Source organism: Zymoseptoria tritici, chromosome 3, assembly GCF_000219625.1.
Source record: "Zymoseptoria tritici IPO323 chromosome 3, whole genome shotgun sequence".
NCBI lineage: Eukaryota > Fungi > Ascomycota > Dothideomycetes > Mycosphaerellales > Mycosphaerellaceae > Zymoseptoria > Zymoseptoria tritici.
Window position 1 is genome coordinate 3,275,625 of NC_018216.1, and position 20,563 is coordinate 3,296,187.

General features: G+C 54.9%; 5 protein-coding genes across 5 annotated transcripts; 3 read left to right on the top strand and 2 right to left on the bottom strand.

Annotated features, from left to right (window-relative positions):
• Positions 1–75: 75 nt before the first annotated feature.
• MYCGRDRAFT_92162 (uncharacterized protein) lies at positions 76–4,878 on the top strand (the record flags this gene model as incomplete). The annotated part of the gene is made up of 2 exons (XM_003854065.1): positions 76–203; positions 258–4,878. The coding sequence occupies 2 exons, from the start codon at positions 76–78 to the stop codon at positions 4,876–4,878; spliced, it is 4,749 nt and encodes a 1,582-aa protein (XP_003854113.1).
• A 7,503-nt stretch (positions 4,879–12,381) lies between these two features.
• On the top strand, positions 12,382–13,292 carry MYCGRDRAFT_38880 (uncharacterized protein; the record flags this gene model as incomplete). Its single annotated transcript, XM_003854066.1, has 2 exons — positions 12,382–13,003; positions 13,066–13,292. Coding segments are annotated over 2 exons (849 nt in total), but the record flags the coding sequence as incomplete, so codon positions are not given.
• A 330-nt stretch (positions 13,293–13,622) lies between these two features.
• MYCGRDRAFT_37733 (uncharacterized protein) lies at positions 13,623–14,759 on the bottom strand (the record flags this gene model as incomplete). Its single annotated transcript, XM_003854129.1, has 1 exon — positions 13,623–14,759. One exon carries the CDS (start codon positions 14,757–14,759, stop codon positions 13,623–13,625), a length of 1,137 nt encoding a protein of 378 aa, XP_003854177.1.
• Positions 14,760–16,238: 1,479 nt separating this feature from the next.
• On the bottom strand, positions 16,239–17,015 carry MYCGRDRAFT_92165 (uncharacterized protein; the record flags this gene model as incomplete). The annotated part of the gene is made up of 2 exons (XM_003854128.1): positions 16,239–16,687; positions 16,820–17,015. 2 exons carry the CDS (start codon positions 17,013–17,015, stop codon positions 16,239–16,241), a joined length of 645 nt encoding a protein of 214 aa, XP_003854176.1.
• A 2,980-nt stretch (positions 17,016–19,995) lies between these two features.
• MYCGRDRAFT_103957 (uncharacterized protein) lies at positions 19,996–20,431 on the top strand (the record flags this gene model as incomplete). Its single annotated transcript, XM_003854067.1, has 1 exon — positions 19,996–20,431. The coding sequence occupies one exon, from the start codon at positions 20,135–20,137 to the stop codon at positions 20,333–20,335; it is 201 nt and encodes a 66-aa protein (XP_003854115.1).
• Positions 20,432–20,563: the final 132 nt, after the last annotated feature.

Sequence of the window (20,563 nt, forward strand, 5' to 3'; positions counted from 1 at the left end):
CTGTGATCGTTCGTCCGTCTCTGAACGGCACTCTCGGAGAAGAAGGCGGTCGTTAATGTCACAACACGCCGCACGATGTCTGACTCAAAGCCATGGAAGCCCTTGACCGAGGAGAATTTGGTGCAGATATCGCGATCGACCAGATCTTGCGTGCCATCTCGTGCAACAATCACACCAAATGATCCTCTCGAGGGTCAAGTACGGTAAGAACTGATTTCATGACAGGTCCCTCGTCAGCTGTGCTGACAGCAAGGTAGGCAATTTACTTCTCTCGTCCACGATGTTCTTTACACCAGCGGTCTCGCAACACTCAATGGCTCACATCGAGTCGCGGCGTGGAACGCCCTGTGCTCGGTGATCGACCAGGCAATCAAGTCCGACCTCCCGGAACTTGACGATGCCCTATGGACCTTGGATATCTGGACTCGGATCCTGGACATTTACCTTGGGCATGCGCAGACTGCCAGGCCCAAGTCATCTCGGCAGCTGATGGCCACTTTGACCAAGGCCTTGCAGAAGTCAACGAGCAGAGATTTGATATCGGTCAAGCGCACGATCACGGAGAGACTTGTGCAGTGTTTGCTCGACTTTCAGGATCCCTTCAGGGCAAGGGTCAGCGCGCAGCTTTTGGGCCACCTTCTCTTCAAGGATGTCGCGACGGTCGAAGATGTATTGGCTGCTTTCCAAAGATCGTCTGCGGATGACTCCGACTCTGGATTCGAGACGAAATCCACACGAATGCTGGTGATCCTGTTCCAATGGCTGGGCAAAGGCGACTTCAGCTCTACAATATCCCAATTCGTCTCGATCCTCCTTGACCAGATAGATGCGTCCACCGGCTCGGCCAAATCCTCCGACGAGCCTCTGTGGGCAGGTCCACTCGCAAGGGCTTTTGGAAGAGGCGCTGTCAATTTGGATGATATGAGAGTGCATCTCCTGCCCGCTCTGTTCAAGCGGAGCTTTGCCGACTTCCAGCTTTTCTTGCGAATGCAGGGGCTCGAAAGTATTGGAACACCAGATAGAGCTGGAGATAATGGAGCGTCGCAAGAACTGCTCTTTGCAGCATTGCAGACTGGCAAGGAGATGGGCTTACTGCATGAGACAGAGGCTTTGCACATTTCTTATGACTCGAATGTGCTGCTCCTCCCGGTCAGGACGATTGGCCTGCTTGTTCGAAGAAGCTCTCGCGCAGCACGCTTGACAGGCCTGTCATTGCTCACCACCTCCCACTCGGCCACACGGCCAATACCGCTGACGGCACTGAACATCATCCGACAGAATCTCGATATCCTTTTCGCTGATGTGGATGCCGACTTTCGAAGTGGCGTCTTCAGTGCGCTACAGAGGCTCATCGATCGCATCAGAGCTATTACAGCAGTGCTTGAGCGACAAGGGAATCAGTCAATACCAGACGCAAACTCCAGTGGGGCCAAGCATACTCTTCAGTACCATAAAACCTTCCTCAAACAGCTGCTCGACTTTCTGTCCTGGGAGCTTCGACCAACGGCGAGCTACCAACGGCATATATCCTCGCTGAAGTGCATATCTTTCTTGGCAAGATCGGGTCTTGATGGATACGTTCCAAAGGACTGCCTTTCAAAGACTGCGCTCGGGGAGACCAAGTGGCCATTCCGCATACGCGTCGTGACAGAAGATGTTCAACGGCTGTTGCTTGACCTCCTTATGGATCCCTTTGACGATGTCCGACAGACTTCGGCAAGCATACTCGGCTACTACTCATCAACGACGACCAGCAGCGGATTGCTCAACAAAGATTGCGTAGCTACGACTCTGGACAAAGCAGAAGCAATCATGCTTGCGACGAGTCGAGCCGATCACGCCGACGGAGTAGCCCACCTGTATGCAATCTGCTATCAGCGCTGTAGAGGCGACACTGTCAGCGAAAATCTAGTCTGGGAGTCACCTCGATCATTCCTCGATGCTCTTGTTTCGAAGCTCGATCTGATGGCTTTGTTGGCGGAAACAAGCTTAGCCAAGGCTGTGCAGAAATATCCAATGCACGGTCTACTGACCAGCTTGCGATACATCGTGCTTCAAGATCCGAACGTCGTCGATGCCGAACTAAGCACCCGACTCTTCGAGCTTGTAGTCCAAGTCTGGAACATCGTAAAGCCAATCCTCTGTGATGACGCTCCAGAAGGCTTTGTACCTGATGCGCTTGAGATGTCACCGGAGTCTACGAAAGAGACCTTGAGCTATTGCTGGAGAGCTTTGAAAGAAGCCAGTCTACTCTTAAGCACCCTTGTGTCATCGCCAGGCGCCTCGGCCGATCCGGCGTTGTTGGAACGGATGAGCAACCTCTGTTACACACAACTCGCAGAACTCCGGCATCGAGGAGCGTTCTCTACTGTAGCACAGACATGGACATCATGCTGTACGCAGTGCCACGATCTGAAAGAGAGTGCGAGTGGTGTGTGTATGCTCAATGTGTGGTACGCCAAAGTCCTCGACATGCTCAAGAACAACGTCACCATCAACACCAGGCGATCAGCCGGTCTACCATCTCTACTTTGCGGCATTCTCATACCAGACAAGTCCGGACATCTTCTAGCTCAGGCATTCACCGACATGGAAGCCATCGCTCGGCAGGACGTCAACTCCAAATCCGCTGAAGAAGGCTCTCTCGCACAAGTCCATGCTATGAATTGCCTCAAGGATATCCTCAAGACAACAAGATTGGGTGAGAGGACACAGCAATACATCCCCACGGCACTTCAACTTGCTGCCGATTCTTTGCGGTCGGAGGTATGGGCTGTGCGCAACTGTGGCCTGATGCTCTTTCGCGCCGTCATTGACAGACTGCTCGGCACGAACGAGGCGCATCTCGAAGACGATGTTGTCGTCCACAAGCGAATATCTGCCGAACAGCACCCAGCGTTGCTAGATGTGCTCCTTGGCCTCCTGCCGAAGCAGGTCTCGACGTCAGAAGCTCTGTCCACTCGATACGAGGGCGTCTTTCCTGCTTTACAACTACTACAGTACACCCAAATACCGGAGTCACGCTTGACAGAGACGAGAGACGCTGTGGCTGATCTGACTGCGAGTCCTTCCTGGCACGTTAGAGACAAAGCTGCGAGGACATTGGCCGCGCTGATGGAGTCCGATCACATCCAAGAGCAGCTTGGCATCCTGTTGAGAAACGACATCACAACAAGCCATAATCGTTCACATGGGGCTCTCCTGACTGTCAAGTACATGATGACCAGACTCACCTCGGTTTCAACCCCACCGACCTCAGAGAACGTGAGGAAGGCTCGCCTGGATCCGGAAGATACCTGGCTTCACCTCCTTCATGCTGTGACTGAATTCCAGCTCGCCGCACCATCTTACATTGTCAAAGCTGCCTGCTTAGACGTCGTGTCGCTCATGTTGCAGCTTATCGCGGAGACTATTCCGTCGCAATATCTATCTGTCTTTCACGACTTCAACATCGACTTTGACGTGGAATCGCATCATACCAGCGACGCAGCGGTACTCCGACAAGCTTGGGCAAGATATGCTGCTCGTCGTATACGGTACGGCCGCTTCGACGACCAAAATGAGCCTCTGGGGATGTACAACAAGGTGCTTCACCTCGCGAGAGGCGATACTGATGCTGGCTGTTGCTTTCTTGAAGCGGTCGATTGGACCTTCGCCAGGGAATGTAGCTCACGCTGCGATGATGACTGCGGTGTCACAATCGGTTGGTTCTGTGCGGACGTGTTGAGAGACGTCACCTTGCGTGATCCTCGGCTCAACTCGCTAGCATACAAGGTTCTGCTATCCTTGAAAACTGAGCATGGTGAATTGCTCCGCACGGAGACAGTCGGCCGTCTCATCGAGCAGGAAGCCAAGTCGTGCTTCGCCGATAGCACGACAAATCAAACTATTGTCGACCAAACCTTAAATCTCAGAGCTTTGCAGCTTGAAGAGATGGCCGGCACAGCAGAAGCGACCGAGGAAGCCACGTTCAAATGGGCCAACCAAGTCACTGCAGCAATTGCTGAGCGAGGCATCCACACACGGGAAGCTGGTGCGACAGCGCTGAGCCGAATCATCAAGCTTTGGAAGCACATGTCTCTTCCCGTGTGGACGGATCTCACCCTGGCCGTCTACGACCTGTTGAACGACGATGATGAAGACGTTCGTCTACTCGCAGCTGAGGTCGTCCCTCGAATTCTAAGCAGTATTATGCCCTCAGCGTCCCCGCCCGGCCAACAACTGGAACCTATAGCCGCAAGTCAATCACTCCTCGTCGTCCTACACAAACGCTACAGTCCTGGAACCGACGCATCGCATCTCACTTCCATCGCTCTCTACCGCGGGTTCGACTTCCAACCCATGAAAAACACCTCACTCTCCGTCGCGGAGCAATTGACTTCGCTCTCAAATCCAGATACCGCTCTCTTCGCTCAAGAGAAGCAAAACCTCTTCCTCGACCACGCACGCGAAGTGAGAATCTGGGCAAAATTCCTCCACCGCTTACCACCACCGACTTGGACGGAGAGCGAGATGAGCTCATTCACGCATTGGATACACGACGGGTTGACGGCCCTCTCGGCCGCGGAGCTGGGAGAAGATGGGCCACTCGGCTGGAGCACGAAGCAAGAGGAGATGTTCACCCTTGGTTTGCGTGTCATTCTGGGTGTGGAGGTGCTGTTTTACTGGGTCTCACAGGGGGTGAGGCTGCCTCTCCGCCCATCGGATTTGAGAATGAAGGTGTTTGAGGTTGTGAAGATTTGGGAGGTGAGGAAGATGAATTGTTTGTGGAGAGGGGAGATGGAGAGGGTTCTTGCGGAGGCTGTGCTGGGGAAGACGAAGGCTGTGGATGGGATGGCGAGATTTGTTGCTGGAGAGGAGGGGAGGAAGTTGATCTGAGGGGAAGCAGAGCAGCGTTGTTCGAGGGTAGATAGGAGCCGCAGCATTACCTGATTCGTCGACTTGGCCAGAATCACCAACCGCATCGTGCACCTCCGACTCTGCGTACCTAGAACTTATCGAGGTCTCCTCTCAATGCCAACAGCTCGGCGCCGATGATGGCGGACCAAAGTCTCACTCGTCGCATCTGCAGATGTGCAGAAACCATTCATCTGACCACTGAGAGACACCGAGGTAAGCCTTTCTGCTTGCGTACAACGTCTGCTCGAAGCGGAAGCTCCAAGGGACCTCGGCGGCATGTCGCCAGGCACGTGAGTGTACAATGACGGGCTGTCGGCGACGACTTCAACGGCGCGGTATGGTTACATTTGCATTCGTGCGATCGCAGTTGAGACATGATTCGCCCATCAGGGTATTGAGCTTATTGCTCTCTTCGGTCATGCAAGCTCGCCGTCGGCATACTTCCTATTCGGCCCCATCGCGCGCGGCCTGGGGTACAGACAATGGTTGTAGTTTAGTTCGGCTTCGTTCCAGTTGGGTGGGATCGAACTCTAAGGTTGTGCAAAAGGAATGTGCACGAGCGGCACAGCTTCGACACAACGCGGCTGCTCACGCTTGCGGAATCGAAGAGCTTGGCGTCGTGCCTGTAAGAGTGATATTTGGCGATATGAATGTTGAATACGTATGCAAATCATGATTGATCGTGTCTTTAAGGGAGTCGCTGCTGGCGCTGGCTGAGGTGGTCCTTTCCCGCCTCCGGGTCCAGCCTTGTATAGACGTCACGTTGCTAAACCTTGCCTGAACTCGGTTTTATTCCGCGGGATCACTTCGGGAAACGTTCTCCGTATTTCTTCTACCTGCGCGGTCGACCAAGCAGTCCTCCTGGAAGCTCATTGAGATGCGAGTGGCACTCAGCTATATGGCTCAAGACAATTTGCAATGATCGGACTACGTTCATCATCGGGAGATTCGCAATACATATCAAGACCTTCAAAAAACGTCAGCTCGACGCAAATTTGCGCGTAACCGTCTGAGGCCACTACGGAAGGTCGAGGATGCTGCTGAGAGTCTCCGAATTTCCGTCTCCACTCGATTGCATTCCGCAGTGGCACACGCGATAAGCTGTCTGGCTGTTTGCGACCGGCGCGCTCATTCTGATAGGCCGAGAGGCCGGTGGCCGGTAATGATCAGACAGAGATCCATAGATCAGTGAGTCGATCTGCACCCAAGACGGCTCATGCGATGTCCAGCCACTCGCTTATCTCGGTTCCACCTACTAGCACTCGATTCTCTGGTTCAGCGCCGCATTCGCAAGCACCTAATGGAGACTCTGCTCCAATGAACCAAGCCTCACACGAAGATAAAGCCACATACAGTTAGCCGCCGACGGGAGGACTTCTTCACTCAACCGTCACACTAGCCTAACTAGGCAGGCGTCGTTGCACGACTCCAGGATTGCGCCTTGCGATCTTCGAATGTGCAAATCCAGGCGATATCCACGGCCTAACAATTCGCCAATTGCAATCTTTTCGAATGCAGCATATACTCCCATCGTCACTTGGACCGCGTCTGCTCATTCAAGCCGGAAAGCCGTGGATGGAGTAACGCCAAGCTATGAATAATTGAAAGGATTATGCAAAGCGGCCAAGAATCGAACCCTTTGGCGGACTATGTTGTACCACGGTGGCTGAGACGGACCAACGCAACGCACGAGAGGAGAAAGGTCCGACTTCCGATAGCAAGACTACCAATCTTGTCCAACCACCTTGGCACCAACGAGTCATGCCATGTGCCGATTGTGGGGCTAGCGATGCGATGACAGGGGCGAAGGATCAAGCCCCTTGTCCTATCAACAGATTTCCAACGCTGGACTACCACAACATCTTTCCTGGGCAACTCCACCTCTCTGGTTTGTCTGAACAACCGCTATCGACGGGCGCTTCCGTCCCGACTTTTCTGTGATGTGATCTGCTTCATCAGTCCTCAGCCAAGCAGTGCAATGTGCTGCGACGATCACAGCAGGGTGATGAAGAACGACCAGAACGGGACAGCAACATGCAGATCGAGCCGACCTGGTTGGAAACAAAGCCAGTCGGTGTTACATGCGTAGGGCAGATGGTCCGCAAGGATCAACCTGATTACGATGGTCTTCATCCGTCGCAGAAGAAGAATCGGCAGGATCGCTGTACTACTGACCACCGTCGAAGACCAGTCAGTGTTCTTCACTCCTCGCCATATTGTGTTTATGATGATTCGGAACTGCCAATGAAGATTGGAGCACGGCATTAACGGCATATGTCTGTCCATGGAAACGCCGCCGCAATTTTTCCGAGTCGACTCGGAGGGTCCAACCTACCGGCCAATGCTGTGTCTATCAACATCGATATCAACTGTTCAGTCGCCAATATTTCACACAACTCTTCGCGACCTGCTTCAACTGAGACCTGGCCGCGGTGCTGCGACGATCGGCGTGTTGACTGAGAGGGATCAACGAGTCCCTGTATTGTGCCCTACCGATGTCGATCAGGGCGAAGTGAGACCGCGCCGCTTGGAGACCAAAACAACTTCCTGACCGGAAGAGAGCAGTCAAGCAGGGCCGTTGACTGGCCAGGAGGAATACTGACTGGCGAGGTGTACCATCCGCCGAGTGAAACCATTCTACGGGCAGGATGCGCAATAAGGCGGGCCACATGCTCACAATTAGAGTGTTCTAGCGTACCTGCAGGCGCGCATGCAGCTTCCGGGCCTTTAACTTGGCCTACAACGTTCACAATGAGTGCTAACGATCCGTCGACATGCGTAGAGCGGCAGACTTGCAGGCAGCTTCTTAGGTGACATCGTTCCGATTCAGCGCAGACGATCTATCGGTATATGAGCATCGCGAGACCGGTAAAGCCGATGTCTACAAGCAGGAGCAGAAAGCTGATCGTTGCGAGAAACAACAGGTCTTCTGCCGCCAGTCTTGTAAAAAAGCCAACCGCTGACCCGCCCGCGGTCTCTTGGAGATCAATCTGCTGTACCACAATCCTCGCGACCGGTCAAATGGTGGCAGATGTGAGACCATGCTGGAGTTTAAGAAGCGAAAGGTCACTCTGCCCGCCAAGGTCTGCTTCCTCCTCATCGGGAAGAGTTCTGAAGGAAACGATAGCGCCGAGCCCTCTGGCGTACACAACACGGTTGTTGGATCAGTATGTCACTGAGACCTATTGAAGTCTAAGCGACGAAGGATCATCCGTCCCTGGCAGTCCATTGTCTCGCCAACGTGAAGATTGTGGAGACGGTCCGACAGCCCTGCGGCTGGCAGACGGCTACAGAAGACTCGCGTATGTGAGACATGGAGCTTTCGCTCTGGCTCAACATCCCATTCATCATCCGTTATTGGACGCTCGACCACCAGAAGATGGGTCTGCGCTGAGACACGACCGTTGAAATTCGACTTCAGAGGGCGAAGTTCAGAGGGGTCGCAAGTGCAATATGGGCGATTCCAGCGCAGATCGCTTGGGAAAACTGTCGTCCAACCACAACACGCAACATATAAAGACTGCACGATCTGCGATCTCTTTGTTCTCTCATCTCCTTCTACACTCGTCATCACGCAAGATCAGCCTGTTGAGCTGCGATGTTGCCTCTTTGCTTGGTCCTCTCCTTCGCGGGTATCGCACTTGCGAAGCCAATTCAGCAATACGAAGCCGCATTCCATGCCTACGAGAAGGCAAAGGAGATTCAGCGCAGAACGCCCAACCTGCCATGCGCCACGGGCTACGTTACCTCGACACGGTATGACTCCATGGTCTCTGCGCCGGAGACGTCGACCATCGCCCATCCAGACGGCCCTGCCTCAGGGACCGTCATCATCATCAAGCCGACCACGGAGCCTCTTGGGTGTATCCCTCAGTATGCGGCTCCCAGCTCTCCTCCGGCGAATGGGCAGTCAGGAAGTTCTCCGCCTGGACCGGCCGGTCAGTCATCGGGCGACGGATCTGATTCTGTCGCTGAGCCTGGCACGGTAGTTCAACCATCGAACGGCCTTCCCGGAGCTACTGCTGCCCCTAGCAGCTCTCAGCCATCGAGCAATCAGCCTGAATCTCCCGCTCAGCCCGACTCGGCTGGTCAGCCATCGAACAACCAGCCTGGATCTCCTTCACAGCCTGGCTCCGCAGGTCAGCCTTCAAACAACCAGCCTGGCTCTCCTTTTCAACCCGGTTCAGCCGGTCAGTCATCGAACGACCAGCCTGGATCTCCATCTCAGCCCGGCTCAGCGGATCAGCCATCGAACAATCAGCCTGGCTCTCCTTCTCAGCCAGGAAGCTATCAGCCAGGTCAGGATGGAGGCAACGAATCGGACAGTCTGCTCACAATCACGAGCTTCGTTCCATCTTTGACCGCACCAATAACGAGCACCATTGCCCCTGCAGGAGGAAAGCCTGGGACCGTGATAGTCCAGGAGCCTCCCAAGTTGACTACTGTTACGAAATACGACCCCTCTGCCACAACCACGTCGACCTCCACAATCTGCGTATCACAGAGACCTACCTGCACGGTGATTGTCTCCCAACCCAAGCCCTTTGTCACGACTACAAGCTTCAACCCGACCATTACTGCGCCGACTACGAAGACCATCCCTCCTAACGGCGGTCGCCCAGGGACTGTCATCATTGAGCAGCCAGCAAGATTCGTGACCACTACAAGCTATGATCCTCTGGTGACAGCACCCTCGACGTCAACACAGTACACACCAGGCCAGATGACGGGTACTGCTATCGTCGTGTCTCCCTTTGTGACATCGACAAGCTTTGATCCTTCTATCACCGCGCCTGTCACATCGACAATTGCCCCAGCTGGTGGCAGACCCGGAACGATATCCATCCGGGAGCCTGTCGACTTTGTTACCACCACTCTTTACAACTCCGCAATCGAGACTCCAGTAACATCAACAGTCTATACCGGAGGAAGCTCTGGCACAGTCATTGTCACTGATCGCGAGGTCTACACTACTACGACTTCGTACGATCTGTCCTTCACTGCTTCAGCCACACGCACGGTCGTGACTTTCCAGCCCGGTCCGCCATTGATCACTGGAGTAGTTGTCGTTGACCGGCCCGTGATCTTTACGACGACTACCGAATTCGACCCATCGATCACTGCACCAGTGACTTCAACACGTTACAATGGCGGCCCCAGCGGAACGGTTGAAATTGATCAGCCGGTGACGTTCACAACAATTTCCGATTTCGATCCCTCCATCACGGCTCCTGTGACCACGACCCGATATAATGGCGGGCCAAGCGGAACGATTGAGATTGATTTGCCAGTTTCCTTCACTACTACCACCGACTACGATCCGCTCATCACTGCGCCGGTGACCACCACTCGCTATACCGATGGCGCAAGCGGAACCGTCGAAGTTGACCTGCCCGTCACCTTTGATGCGATCACGGAATATGATCCCACGATCACCGAACCAGTCACGGTCACGAGATATACAGATGGTCCAAGAGGAACGATTGAGGTTGATCTCCCAGTGCAATTCTCGAGCACCACAGTCTACGATCCATCCATTACTGCACCAGTCACCAGCACCCAGTACACGCCAGGTGGCTCCACTGGTATTATCACTGTTACAGCAGCTGAAATTTACACAACGATCACAGACTATGATCCGCAAATCACGGCACCGACTACATCAACAATCACACCGTTCAATCCTGGCCCTCCTTTGACAACCGGCACCATATCGATCGATCTGCCGGTGTCATTTTCGACAACGACTGTTTACGATCCTCAAATCACTGCACCAGCCACGAACACTGAGTACACCGGCGGTCCGAGCGGCACCATTGCTGTTACAGCGCCCGAGATTTACTCCAGAACTACAGTCTTCAACCCGACGCTGACAGCACCAGCAACTTCGACGATTGTGAGCTTTACAGCTGGGCCTGTATTAACCACTGGTACCATTTCTATCGACTCACCGGTTTCGTTTACTACAACAACTGTGTATGATCCCAGCATCACAGCTCCGGTAACCTCAACGGACTACACGAGTGGCGCCTCGACTGGCACGATTGTTGTGACCGCAACTCAAGTCTACGTCACGGTCACTTCGTTCGGCACTGAGTTTCCAACTGCTACAACCTCGACAGTTGTGCCGTTTAGTCCAGGACCTCCATTAGCTACTGGAACCGTCCAAGTCAACTCTCCACCTGCATTCGTCACGGAGACTGTCTACGATCCAGCGATCACAGCTCCGGTAACATCGACGGACTATACGAGCGGCGCATCGACTGGTACGATCATTGTGACTGCGACTCAAGTTTACGTAACAGTTACTTCATTCGGCACTGAGTTCCCTACTCCCACAACCTCGACGGTCGTGCCATTTAATCCAGGGCCCCCATTAGCTACTGGAACCGTCCAAGTCAACTCTCCACCTGCATTCGTCACGGAGACTGTCTACGATCCAGCGATCACAGCTCCGGTAACATCGACGGACTATACGAGCGGCGCATCGACTGGTACGATCATTGTGACTGCGACTCAAGTTTACGTAACAGTTACTTCATTTGGCACTGAGTTCCCTACTCCCACAACCTCGACGGTCGTGCCATTTAATCCAGGCCCCCCATTAGCCACCGGAACCGTCCAAGTTAACTCTCCACCTACATTTGAGACCACCACTTCGTTCGGCGACTTCCCTGCATCGACTGCTACGACGATTTACACCGACGGATCTCCCACGGGCACAGTGATCGTACAGCTTCCGGCGACAACTTCAGCCACGACAACTGCCACCAGCACCACAGTCTCTGCTCTGCCAGCGCCAACTGCCTGCAGCAACCAAGGTCTCGACTGGGCCGAATACAAGACGCCCACCATCACGCCAGCACAAGCGCTTGGATATCCCGAATTCAACCCTTCTGTAAGTGATTGACTCTTTGCCTTGAAAAGGAGCATACTTTACTAACCCGACTCTAGGCCCTCAAGACGAGCACTCCCAACTACCAAGGTACCATCAGCAACATACCAGGCTTCGTCTTCCCTCTGGATAGGACAACCAATGAAGTCACTATCTATGATGGCATCAAGATTCCATCGGAGTTCTGGGCTCTGAATCATCAAGGATACATCTATCCTGACGTTTCCGGACCCTACACCTTTACATCCACCAACGCCGATGACCTCACCCTCGTATGGGTTGGCTCCAACGCCTATTCTGGCTGGACTCGTGCGAATGCCAACATCGAGCAGTCGTACGGTGGTGGCACTCGCGACTCCACGATTCCGCAGAGATACACTGTCAACTTGGTGGCCGGCCAGTACTATCCAATCCGCATTATCGGTGCGAACGGGAACAACGCTGCTGAGTTCCGAGTGACGGCAACCAGACCGGACGGTTCTCAATTCTTGGGTCCGAATACCCCTTCGTCGCCATTGCTAGTCCGCTTCTCGTGTGACAGCAATGTGGCACCGCCATTTCCACCCTTCAGTGGCAGCACGACTGGTAGCGCAACCACTCAAACCTCTACCGCCACGGGCCTCACTACGAGCCTTTCTACGAGCCTCACCACGAGCCTCACAACAAGCCTCACAACGTCCCTTACAACCTCTCTCACGACGACTCTCACCACGAGCCTCACGACGACGATCTTGCCAACGACCACCACCACCTCGGCGTCCATCACGACCTCCACAACCTCAGCATCAGGCACCACCTCGGCATCTGCACTTCCCACCCCAACTTCGTGCGGCAACCAAGGTCTAGCATGGGCCGAGTACGACACTCCCGAGGTGACCTACACGGGCGGCTATCCCGAATTCAACCCGGCCGCACTCAAGCGCCAAGCTCCCAACTACAGCGGCATCGTGAACAACATCCCTGGCTACACCTTCGACGAGGGCACTGGGGCCAACGGCCAGTTGACAATCTACGACGGCATCAGCATCCCTACCAGCTATTTCGCCATCAACCATCAAGGATACATCTATCCGGATGTGTCAGGAACCTACACCTTCACGTCGACCAACGGCGACGACGTCGCGCTCCTGTGGCTGGGAAGTAATGCGTACACGGGCTGGAATCGCGCGAACGCCAACCTCGAGCAGGCCTTTGGCGGCAGTCGTCCAAGTAAGTCGAGCAGAAGATCATCATCCACCGACGCCGCACAAATTTACTGACCACTTCTCTAGCGAGCACCCCACAGACGTATTCCGTCGAGTTGATCGCCGGCACGTACTATCCCATCCGCATCATCGGCGCGAACGGAGCCGGAGCGACCAGTCTTCAAATCACCGCTACGAGGCCGGATGGTACGCAGTTCTTGGGTCCGAACACCTCGGGTTCGGGACTGCTGGTGCAGTATTCCTGCAACAGCGCTCTCGCTCCGCCGTTCCCGGCGTTTGGTCAGCAGACCTGAGCAGGGATGGAGTGTTGAGGAATCTCCCGAGGCGGGTGTACGTGGTGCGGGATGTTGTAGTCTCTTTTCTTTCTCTTTTACTTCATTTGTCTCCATCGGAGGCACGACGGTTGACCTCGAACCGGGTGTGTACGGAGTGGTCGAGCTGGTGTTCAAGATGCTCTCTCGGCAGAGCACAGCTTCGATTGTCTACCTATTCTACATTCTCTACGTATGCTACATCAGCTACCTCCGACAAAATTGACCACCCTTTCACCGAGACTGATGCTTGACGGTCTGAACATCGCAGCGAAACTGCTCGACAGAATACTCGCCTTCGCCATCGGTCCGTCAAGCCTTCTTGTTAGCCGCCACAACCTTCCTCAGCCACTCACCAGCCCGCTTCGCTGCCACATCGGCTTCCTTTTCAAATCCAAGCAACGGACCAGCCAGAATGGTGTCGTGCACACCATGCTCCTCGACCTGTAAATCAACCTTGTTTCCCTTGATAGCATTGAATTTCTCGTACAAATCCACATCGGTGTGGTACAGAACCTCACACTCTCCAGTCGAGATGTACAGCGGAGTCTTGGTGGCAAAGGCGTGACCGTTGAAGCTGATGTATGGGTGATCCAGAGTCAGTCCGCTGTTCGCGTTGGGCTGAAGAGTCTTGGCGCCCCACATGCCGAATGCGCTGGTCACGTAGTCGGAGGCCTGGTTAGGGCTCGAGTCGAAGCCTTCCGAAGTCAGAGAGCCGGCAGGATCCCATGGAGACCACAGCCAGCAGGCAAGAGGATCGCCGAGACCGGTCTTGGAGCCGTGTTCGGTGATGTATCTGACAAGGGAGAGAGCGAGGTTGGCGCCGGCGGAGTCACCGGAGATGATGATCTTGCTCGGGGAGATGTTCTCCTGCTTGATGAGGTAGTTGTATGCGGTGATGGCATCTTGGAGTTGAGCCGGGAAACGGCAGCCGGGATTGGAAGAGAGGCGGTACTGAGGAGCGTAGACGTGGGTTGCTTCGGAGTTTTTGATCAACATCTTGGCAGCGAATCCAGCGTCCTTGGTGCGGCCATCTCCAATAACGTAGGCTCCACCGTGGAAGTGGAGGACGACATAGCCGGCGCGGAAGCCGCTGAGGCCAGGACGAACGGGATACCAGGTGCCTCCGGTGGACTCAGGCTTGATCTCAGCATCGGAGTTGACAACGCCTGTGTACGTCGACGCAGAAGCGACTTCAGCGACCACCCATTGCTCCTTCTCGGCGTTTGGAGAAAGGGAGAGCGGAGTCTGGACTTGCACCATGGAGGCATTCCAAAGGAAAGACTTGACGATCTGGACGAGGATGGCTTGGCGATAGGTCCATGACTTGTGAGGGCGAGTGCCGCTGGGAATGTAGTAGAGCAGCCAGAGAGGAAGTCTGACGGTGTTGAAGACGACGGCCAGGAGAGTGTAGATGCCCTTGCCGGGTTGCGATGTGAGAACGCCCATGATTGTTGTTGTATTCAACGGATGTGTATTGTGTATACACTGAAGAGGACAAAGGCAATGTCTATAGTAGAAGACGAAGTCGTTAGCGGGACTTTCCTCTCGTTCCAAAGGCAGCAAGGAGCGCGCTGTCGCAACGAGCTGACGTGAGGTCGTCGAGTGGAGAGTCTGAGTCTGAGTCTGGATTCTCATGGTGGCCTCGGTACCTCGGCCTGGCGGAGCTGCTTCTCCTGGCTTGGCATGGCGCAAAGGACTCCTGTTTGATGTTAGAGAGGATGATGCTGGTCTTTTGGTGAGATTGTACAGAAGAATCGTCGTGTTCCAGAGACGTTGATGAGAAGGGTGCGAGGCGATGGACGTGGAGTGCGCTCGCTCGCTTGGAAAATATACGGACTGCAGGGGAAGGTGCCGGGGTGTGCATCGCGCGTTGGTGCCTCAGGCCGAAGTTCCTCCCTCCAGCAGAGAACAACTTTCACGACAGACTTTCACATGTCAGAATAACAACGCCCAGTGTTCACAAGAGGACCACCGTGAGTACGATGCACCTTCAGGAAGACAACTCAAGGTGAAATTGGAAGTTCGACTGAACGCGCTGATATTGCTACAGAAAGCACTGTGCCGCCATCCCATTCATGCCCAAGGCCTGCCATCACCACCGCCGTCGCCGTCAACAAGAACAACTCACCACTGGGAGGATCTTAGCCGTGGATCCTCGCAATGAAGAAGACCACGTTGTCACCCGAGCACTGCGATGAAGTGCCCTCCCTTTGCTCGGGGCCTGTCGTGTTAGCAAAAACCCCAATGTCCTCCGCCCTCTTCCCCTCCCCGCTGGTGTTTGACTGCTCTCGCCTCTGTTGACCCCCCAAAGCAAGCCGTCAGTCAGGCTGCGAAGCTTGGCGTCTCTCCGTCGGCCTTCAAAACCAAGTTCAATCCACCGCCCATCGCAAAAAAAGGCCTGGTCACTAATGGACCGTATACCCGAGAGTCTCATTCTTTTGCCTCCGCTGATTTTGGGCTCAGGTCATCCTTCCTCGTGGTAATCCGTCCAAGTGTCGCCGGTCGTTCGTGCTGCCTATCGTTCTTCCAGTAGTCTCCCGTACCAAGTTGCCCCGGTCGTCTGTGCTGCCTGTCGTCCCTCTAGTAGTCTTCCGTACCAGCTCTCCCTGATCGTCGTCCCGTCCGGTCGTCTGCCTGCTGTGCGCCTCGCTGCCTGGATTTTCTTCCGTGTGTTTTTGGTCCTCGCTCCAGCTCCAAAGGAATCGTCATCCCAGATGTCGTCGAAGGTCGGTATGTGTCGGGTCGGTCGTTCCGTGCCCTTGGATGTTTTCGCTGTCCCTGCTCAGTGGATTTTTCAGCTGTTCCTGCTTGGTTGATCCGCGTCCCCTTGCGTTGGTCGATTTCGTTCCGCCAATAACGGGTATTATACTGGCTTTCTCCCTGCCTGGCCCGAGGCTCTTTCTCTCTCCGTCTCACCTCGCCTCTTTACCACCTCCGCCACTCCGCTCTCCCCACTCCAACACCCAGCCCACTGCTCTCCGACCTCTCCGGCTTGATCATCGGTCCGGTGAGAGTCGTCGCCGCTCTGACACCAGTACCACGTCGCGCCATCTCTCCACGTCCCGCCTGGACCTCCACACTCGTCGCCACCGCCAACCGAGCCGCCGACGGGAACCAAGACAACTTCTTCGGCTTCACCGCCCTCACCTGCGTCACGCCCATCTCCACCACCCTCGCCCGTGCCAGCTGCACCTGCACCACCTCCGCCATCTCCACGCGCACCTCCTCCACGCCAGCCAACTCCACCCACTCCATCCCCATCTCCACCGCCTCCATCACCTCCATCACCTCATCATCCCTCACCGCCATCTCCTTCGTGCCTCTCAGCACGTACCCATCCGGTACATACCCTCGTCCGTCGGTCTGGACAACGGCTCCGATGGTATCAGAGCTACCCTGCAACTTAGCCACGAAAGCTTCGGCCGCAGTACTCGCCTTCCACACATCGAATCGCGCCAGCAGAGCCTGGAAGGCGTCGTCGTTCTTGGGGAGGTCACGTCCCTAACCGTGCTCCGGCCTCGAAGCGTCGTCGTCGTATTCCGGCTCCGAGCAAGAAAGAAAAGAAGAGTCCTCCGGGATTCCAGCGTCCTGGTCCTCCGGAAGTGCGTCGGCGAGAGGTTGGGATCCACCTGCAAGTCGAGCTGCCGCGTGGGAGATCGTGGCGGCGGCGGAAGCGAATACCGTGCATGCGAACGCGAACATCGTGGGGGAGCTTCGAAAGTGTCGAGTGCTGCTGTTAGTCTGATGTCGAATGTGTATGCGCGGTATGAGGAAAGAAGAAAGAGAGAGGGAGAGAGCCGGGGGAAGGCGCGGGGGTTATATATCTGGGGGATGTAAACAAACCGGAAGAACACGGGTTGAGAGAGTGGTTCTCACGTCATGTTGCTGCTGGAAACGCTCAAATCCGTGGTACGGTGGTACCAGTTCTCGTGGAGCTAACTCAAGCCGGCGGTGAAATCCCGTGAGGTGGCGATGCGATCGGGGTGATCGCATGCGACGTACACAAGATCGGGCCACATACTCGAAGGATACAACGAGGACTACGCATTATCAACAGAAGGCTGACGCGACGAGGAATCACACTGTCGAGGGGCGCTTGAGTACTGCGACACATTGCAAGGAATCGAATTGTTCTCCCATCTTGTGAAAAAGCACCGCAAGCCGAAAGGGGTTTGGCCGGTCGGGCGACGCCGAATCGCGGATTCGTATAGCGATCGAGCACGGACAGGAAGATGCGCTTCCGATGACACATGAAGATCTTATGACGCAACAAGACTGTCAAGATAATACACGTGTTCGGGAAGAGGTCCAAAACGCATGTCGGAGTCTGGTAGGCGGTCGGGAGAAAAGGGGTTCGAGATGTTGTGTCGGGAACGATCTCGCGCGGTGTATGAGAATGTCCGCGATCGCGCAGCAAAAGCTTCGCGTCTCGAAAAGGCTAAGGTCAGTTCGAAGGGATCGCGATTGCTACGGCCATATTCGGTGCTCGGACTCTCGGCTCGGATTCGGTCGTCGACTTCAGGTCAGGCGGCGACGACTTGGCGGAGTATCAACAAGTAGCGGATGACGACCTCTTGCATCTCTTGCGATACGATCGAATCAGTCGAATGTCTTTCAAATGATCGCATGATTCTCATATCTCGTCGAAGCATCGCTTTTTAACCTTGACCTCTGTGCTCTGTGTGACGGAATTCGTCCAACTCAGGTCAGCCAAACTCGGCTCGGAACGCCAAAGTTGTATGGAGCCTTCCCAACACTTCATGTCAGCTCCGACCAACCTCTGGCATCAAGGGATCCACACACGGAACAGAGCGAGTAGAGTGAGGTCGTTCTAAACATCATCCTGTCTCTCATTACACTGCCCGAATACGGCGTAGCGTAACGCTCGGGCATCGTGTAAAAGTGGTGGGACGGCGGTCTTAGGGTTGGAGCTTGGCGTTGCCGACTTCTCCGTCTTCTCACCATCTTCTTCCTTCCTTCCATTCCATCCTCATTATCACACCGCACCCGATCGCTATCCCAATCATTCCGCAAATGCTCCGTAATAGACGCTCATAGGCCGCCTGATCTTTGCTGGCATGAGGCATCCATGAGGCCGCCTACTTCAGTCCTCCAGCCTCGACAGTAGGCCCGCGAACGTCTGGCTTCTACACAGCCACGGCCATCAAGGCGACCAGCAAAGATGTCAGGCAGACGCCCAGAAAGGTGTCAGAGAGCGGTGCGGACTCGGGCAGACGACGAGCGTCCTGCTTGCGGACTCCTTGTGGAACGTCCAGCCTCCTGCCAATGACCTGTTCCAGAGCCTCTCCAAACTCATGCCAGCGTCATGGCCGAATTGAATTGCCTTGGAGATCCTGTCATTTGTTCCGTGGGATCTCATGTCAATCCGGAGCACTGCCACCTCCCTCACCGCCCGATAACGACGGCGCTGGAACTCCCTCCGCGAGACGCACGCGACAGTCTGATGTTCTCCGCGAGAATATCGGAACTGATGCCGTGACCCGAAACCACATCCACTGCCCCATGATCACACATCTGGAAGATACTGCGGCCTTCTTGCCGGCCTGGCAAATCTCCGTCCGCGGTGGCCGCCCTCCTGGCCGGGCATGCGTGGCAACGACTGCATTTCCCTCCATCTGCCTTCACTCACCGCGAATCGTACTCATTACGGTGATTTGATCACCTGGATTCTTCTGCCGCCCGCCAGGAGACATATCCAAGGTTTGTTTGGCCGAGGAGGCGCAATTCGCTGTCGTTCTTGGGCGGTGCTGCTTTTTGTGATTTCATTCGCCATGGAAATCCCTCGCATCGGATGTTATCGAAGCTCAAGGCGAGTTCATCGTGATGCCCCTATCCTGCCGATCTGTCAGTTCGCGTTGCGCAGACATTTGCAGACCGCTTAAAAAGGTAGGATGCTCTCTGTTCATACCTCACCTTTCCTGATCTTCACTCAACTCGCAGCACGCAATACACGTCACACCAAAATATAGAACATGTGCTCCAACGACATCAACATCACGGAAGATGCAGCGCTGTACATCCACCTAGCCTCGCCGGCATCTACAACATCCTGCGGCACATTCACCGTCGAGCCGGCGCATCTGCACAACACCACTCGCAACGACACACATCACGGTGCTGCCGAATCTCTCCATGGCGCGAGCAATCGCCATCCACGCTCAAGTTGGTGGTCAGTATCATCTACCTCAGGCTTCTCACAGGCCTCCGCTGACTTGTTAGGACTTGCTGTCACTGCAGTCAAACCAATGGCCCGAATGGAACGACTCCTCCCAGATGTCCTGTCTGTGGGCATTTCAAGGATGGCTCGTGTACAAATTACTGATGCCAGAGAGATCGAGGCGTATCTTCCGCATCGACTGGTACAGGGCAATGTGGACTCGTTTGGGGTGCTTGGGCTTGTTTCGTTGTTGATCACCGCGGTAGAATAGATGCATTGCACTTCCGTCTCATTACCACCTTTCACGATTCACTCATTTGAGTTCAACGTCAATTTTTTTCACTTTATACAATTGGAAGGATCATGTTTCATTCTTCGGCTGCGGATGATGTTCCTGCATGCAGCCGAGCAAGCCCAAGCGAGAAACGACGCCGGTCTCCGCTCAACCTCTCACCCTCATACGCAAACACCTCCAATGGACCACTTCCTCTACCTACGTCAGTCCAAGAATGAGAAGTTCAGAATCGCCTCCCAACACGATCGATGACTAGCGCCAAGCCCAAGGAGGCCGCCCCTTGGGAGGCCCGTCCTTGCCGGCTCGACACCTCATGACGCAGACACATTTACAAGATGGCGAGCGATTATGGCTATGTCGAGGTCGCAATTTGCTGGATCGGAAGTCCCGAAGCAGCAAGTCTTCTCCCTATTGGCGGTCCACCCTCGTGATCAGGGGCCGCGATGTTGTGACGCCTCGGGCAGGAAGGCGGAAAGAAGTGCGATTCTCCCACAGCAGCTGGTAACACAAACCGCCAATCAATCTTTGCAAAATACTGCGGACCGCTGAAGGCGCAGCGCTCTTCTAGGTTGTATTCGTGCTACTGCTGGCGGTCGGTGTCACCCGGCCGCTATCAGGTGTTATGATTGGGGTCCTCCTTGATCCGACAAGTGACTTATGGCGGGCTCTAGCCAATGACGAAATTAGGATGGGGGAGGCCGTCTGATATACCCTTCGATGTGTCGCCTCCCGCGTGTGCTTCCTTCCACGTGGCTATCCCGGCATCGTGGCTTCGTC